The sequence below is a fragment of the Telopea speciosissima genome, chromosome 11, assembly GCF_018873765.1.
Source record: "Telopea speciosissima isolate NSW1024214 ecotype Mountain lineage chromosome 11, Tspe_v1, whole genome shotgun sequence".
NCBI classification, from domain to species: domain Eukaryota; kingdom Viridiplantae; phylum Streptophyta; class Magnoliopsida; order Proteales; family Proteaceae; genus Telopea; species Telopea speciosissima.
Window position 1 is genome coordinate 27167749 of NC_057926.1, and position 4515 is coordinate 27172263.

The 4515-nt window shown below is 42.5% G+C and overlaps 1 protein-coding gene across 1 annotated transcript; it reads left to right on the forward strand.

Annotated features, from left to right (window-relative positions):
* Positions 1 to 314: 314 nt before the first annotated feature.
* Positions 315 to 1700, forward strand: LOC122644908 (aspartic proteinase CDR1-like). The gene has a single exon (XM_043838274.1). The coding sequence runs from the start codon at positions 315 to 317 to the stop codon at positions 1698 to 1700; it is 1386 nt and encodes a 461-aa protein (XP_043694209.1).
* The last annotated feature ends 2815 nt before the right edge of the window (positions 1701 to 4515 follow it).

Sequence of the window (4515 nt, forward strand, 5' to 3'; positions counted from 1 at the left end):
TTTCTTTGATACACATTGTGGCGGTTACCTCCAAATTATCAAAACATTTATTGGATTGACTGGGTTTGTTGCTCACATTAAAAACTATCCATTCTTTCTCATTGACGTAAGACATTTCCTGTCACATTCATCAGTTATACATTTACTTGCCCTTTTTTTTTTGGTAAGAATGCATTTACTTTCCCAGTTTCTCATTTAATTTTAGGATATGTGGGCACCCCTTTAAACTCAGCTTTGGTAGAAAATTTCAATTATAAATCTCACCTCCTCGGCCATTGTGGTGGCATTCCATTCCTTGTCACTGAATAGCTTCAATGGCTTTCATGGAGACTTTGTTATCTCTAATTTCTCTACTCTCAAGTGCTTTCCTACTACATGCCGTTGTTGAAGGTCCCAAGACCATCATGCTAAGTCTCATTCACCCATTCTCCCCTCACTCACCTTTCTATCCAGTGAACATAACAGATATTGAGAAGATTGATCTACTTATTCAGGGCACAGAAGGACGTATGCATCATCTATTCTCAACAATGAGAGAACGAAACTGGAATGGTAGCAGTGAGGTTGATGACATAGTGGCACCAGTGCAATATACTGGTAGTTTCTATGTAGCCCAGGTAGGTATAGGTTCATTTCCATCTTTTCCTGGCCAAAAGGGGCTGCCATATTTCTTGATGGTTGACATTGGAAGTGATGTAACATGGGTTCAATGTGAAGGTTGTGATCCTTGCATTCCCCTACAGCAACCCAATTTCCCATATAATACATCTCAGAGTTACAGGCCTATTCCTTGTGGTGATCCAACCTGTCCATTTCCAAACCATGATTGCTTTCAATCATTTTGTGGATTCGGAATAAGTTATGGGGGCAACCCAGAGCCCTTAACAGAGGGAGCCATTGTAAGAGAGACCTTAACCTTCCCTTCTGATATTAGAGGTACAGAATCTTACGATAATTTATTCTTGGGTTGTGCCTTTAAGAACTACAACCATAACTTTCGACAACCGAATAAAATTGGTGGGATTTTGGGCTTAGGGTTTCCAGGCACTCAAACTGATGCCTTCTTGAACCAAGTAGGCAAAAAATGTTTCTCATATTGCCTATCTATCTCTGAAGACATAAATTCTCAGTTATATATTGGAGAAGGTGCAAAGATGGTAGGACCACAAGTGCTTTCAACACCATTGCTAAGAGGATTACATGAACAACTATACTATGTGGATTTGCAAGATATTAGTATCCAAAACATTCGCCTTAGACTACAGGCATCCTTCTCTGGGGGTTCTGCTATAGATACAGGATGTCCGATGACTATACTTGTTTCTAATGTTTATGCTCGTGTGAGAATTGGCTTTGTTCAATACTTCGCCCAGTTTCATATTCAACCATTCAATGATGAAAGTAAACCAAGAGATGTGCCAATGTTAGATCTCTGCTTCCCTATCCCGTCCGGTTTTAATAGGTATCCAACTATGACATTCCATTTCAGAGGAGCTGACCTTGTTGTGCAACCCACTGGTATATTTATTCCAGGGAGAGGTTATGTTTGTGTTGCACTTGAATCAGGTCCTATTACAATGATTGGAGCTTTTCAACAAACACAATACAAGTTCTCCTATGATTTGGAAATGGGAGATAGAAGACAAGGAGTAAATGGTGCTCTTCGCTTTGCTCCTCACAATTGTGGGTCCCCTGCTTAAGATTTTTGCGGTTGAGATTGGGAGTAGCGTGGATGCCTCTTCATCTTGAAGCTAAGGAGATGCAGGATAAATTATTTATGTCTCCTCTGAAATAGTTTGTACTCAACAATCAAATTAAATAATTCCATTAAATGACCCTTTAGTCTCATATCCATTTTTTCAAACCCTTCTCCTGATTGGCTGGAATTTTGATTGAAGGACAGGAACCCCTGACCAAGCAACCAAGAACACTATGGAGTATCACTCTAGTGACTTGGATTAATGAGGAAACCTTGTGCATGTCTTCCAACATACCTATTAGAAGATGGATAGCTGACCCCTGCAGCTGCACAGCTTATAGCATTATGTATGGCCTGGACTCTAGGTAATCTCTCTCCTCCCCATAACTGTGGGACCCACCTCTGTAAAAGTATGTAAAAACCTCTAAATGGCATGTGGGGACAATGCCCTAACCAAGGGTCAAACCCCTGTGTAAGCCCCACTGAGATTCAGCCTTGCTGAAATCTCTGGGCGATGGCATTGGGTGATGCAGACAAGACCCAAAGACATCGCCCAGTGTGCAAAACAGCTGAATAAATTAATTTTAAATTATGGAGACAACTCATAATGGACATGGGCACCCTCCATAGATAGAGGGGAGTCTAAGGGACCACCTCATAACCTTGGTTCACTGTGGACCCCACTTGAGAGCCCAGAGTGGCTATAAATGCAGTTAAAAATGCATTTTGAAAACAAACCTTGAATAGCCAAACAGACCTTAGTCAAGGCTGGGCTATAAATACCAGTGCCTTGGGTTCATTTTAAACCCTTGGCTACTATTCATTTTGTGGGAGAGAAAAGAAGAGAAAGAAGAGAGAAAGAAGAGAGGAAGAAGGAAGGAAAGGAAGGAGAAGAAGGAAGGGAGGTGCAGCCCCTCATCCAAGGCTTGGATTCAAGCAGGTCCACACATGTACAGGTATAGAACCTTATGAAATACCTGCTGTCTCTTTGAAATCTCTGCTGTTTGTTGATTTCTCTGCTCTCAAGCAGCCCAAAACAGCTGGGAACTGCCTAGAACTACTCCAGATCTGCCATGCAAGTATGAAGCATGGAAGATCTAGGATTTTTGAGTAATTTAACAGGTCTGATATGCTATTCTTGGAGCTAAAATCTGGCTGTGCATAGCTGCACTGCCAGATGCTCACTTGCTTGACTGTTTGGAACCCCGGATGCAAGCCCTGGCTGCATGGGACCAAGCCATAGGTGGTAGCAACCTTGAATCACCATTTTACACCTATTTCCAGCTTAACATATAGCTGAAACTGAGTTTCATATCTTAAAAACCCTGTGACACTATTCACTGGGTTGTCTGGGCAGCCTCTGGCAGCCAAGTGGTAGGCCCAGTGGAGAATCCACTTGGACCAAAATATAGATCACCCCAGGGGCCACCTAGCAGCCAAACATGCAAGGGAAGATGATTTGGGCACTGCCCATAATCAACAACCTAGGAATCTCAGCTAGATGTCGATTTGAAGACTCTGGGCGATGCACTGGGCGATGTAGACAACGCCCAGAGCCATCGCCCAGTGAATGGAAGTTGGCAGATTTGCTGATCTGGCTTAGGGAACCTCACCCAATGGCCATGGTACTGTGTGGGAAGGTGAAAAATGACCTAAAAGCCCCTCCCCACATTTGTCCTTATGAAGGTTTGTCATAGGAACCCAAGTGGGCCCCGCAAGTGATGGAAACCCTGCCTGTGCTTGGTTCTGCATCACTGTCAGACTGAGGGCAGCACAATAAGCCTAATATGACCTAGGGTCAGGTACGATTACTAAGAATGACCATTTTACCCCTAGACCACCATCTCTGGATGATGCACCGGGACATAGGCCTAAGGCCCAGTACAAGGCCCAAAGATTTCCAAGTGAAAACTAACTGAACACCGGGTCAACCCAGTGAGCTTAGGTTAACCCTAGGACTACCAGAGACAGATTGGAAACTTAATATGACAATATTTTATTTATATCTAGGATTTGATCCTGTGCTCGAGGTCTACAATCAGACTGCTATTGGAACTGATATTGCAACCGAGTTCCTAGAACCAAACCCAGGTGAGTGAAATATTATAGTGTATGTACATGTAACTGTGATGCTATGCCGACAATTAAATTCAAATTATAAATGCTGCATTTTTAAAATTTTGTTCAATTATTCAAAATATTACACAATGATTGTCTATTGATCAACACTATGAATTTTATCTGATGATTGTGATTGTTAGACTAGATGTCGTAGTCGGCTTGGAAATGAGGCCTGTGATAGCCCGTAGTATGGGATGCAATTGACACCACCTGACTCATATGATGCCATATAGACATGGGGTTAGAGTTTCATCACCCATGCTACGCACCCTTGCCAACAGGGGTTAAGGTGTTGGATACCTGTGAGGGTGACCATATGTGTATATGAGAAAAGAAATGTGTTTGCACTGGAATGGTGATTATAGGCTTTAAGTCACAAATTCAGTTATGAGCTATATGCCGGGCTTTATGCCACAGAAAAGAAAAGAAAAGAGAAAAGGAATGGATTGCCTTACATGTTAATCACAGAGGGCTGGTCGGGCTGACCTTGGTGAATGAATACGGGAGCTGACTGGTCCTCTCTGATAACTTAATGGGTATATCGAGGGAAGGGGTAACCAAGTCCGCACCAGGGATACTGTATTGGGGATTGTAGTAGCACTGACCTGACTTAGTTGTAATGTTAGGTGGCTAATAAATAATATGGACTTGCATATCCTGTAATATCATGTGGATTGTGATTGCACGTGCTTGCA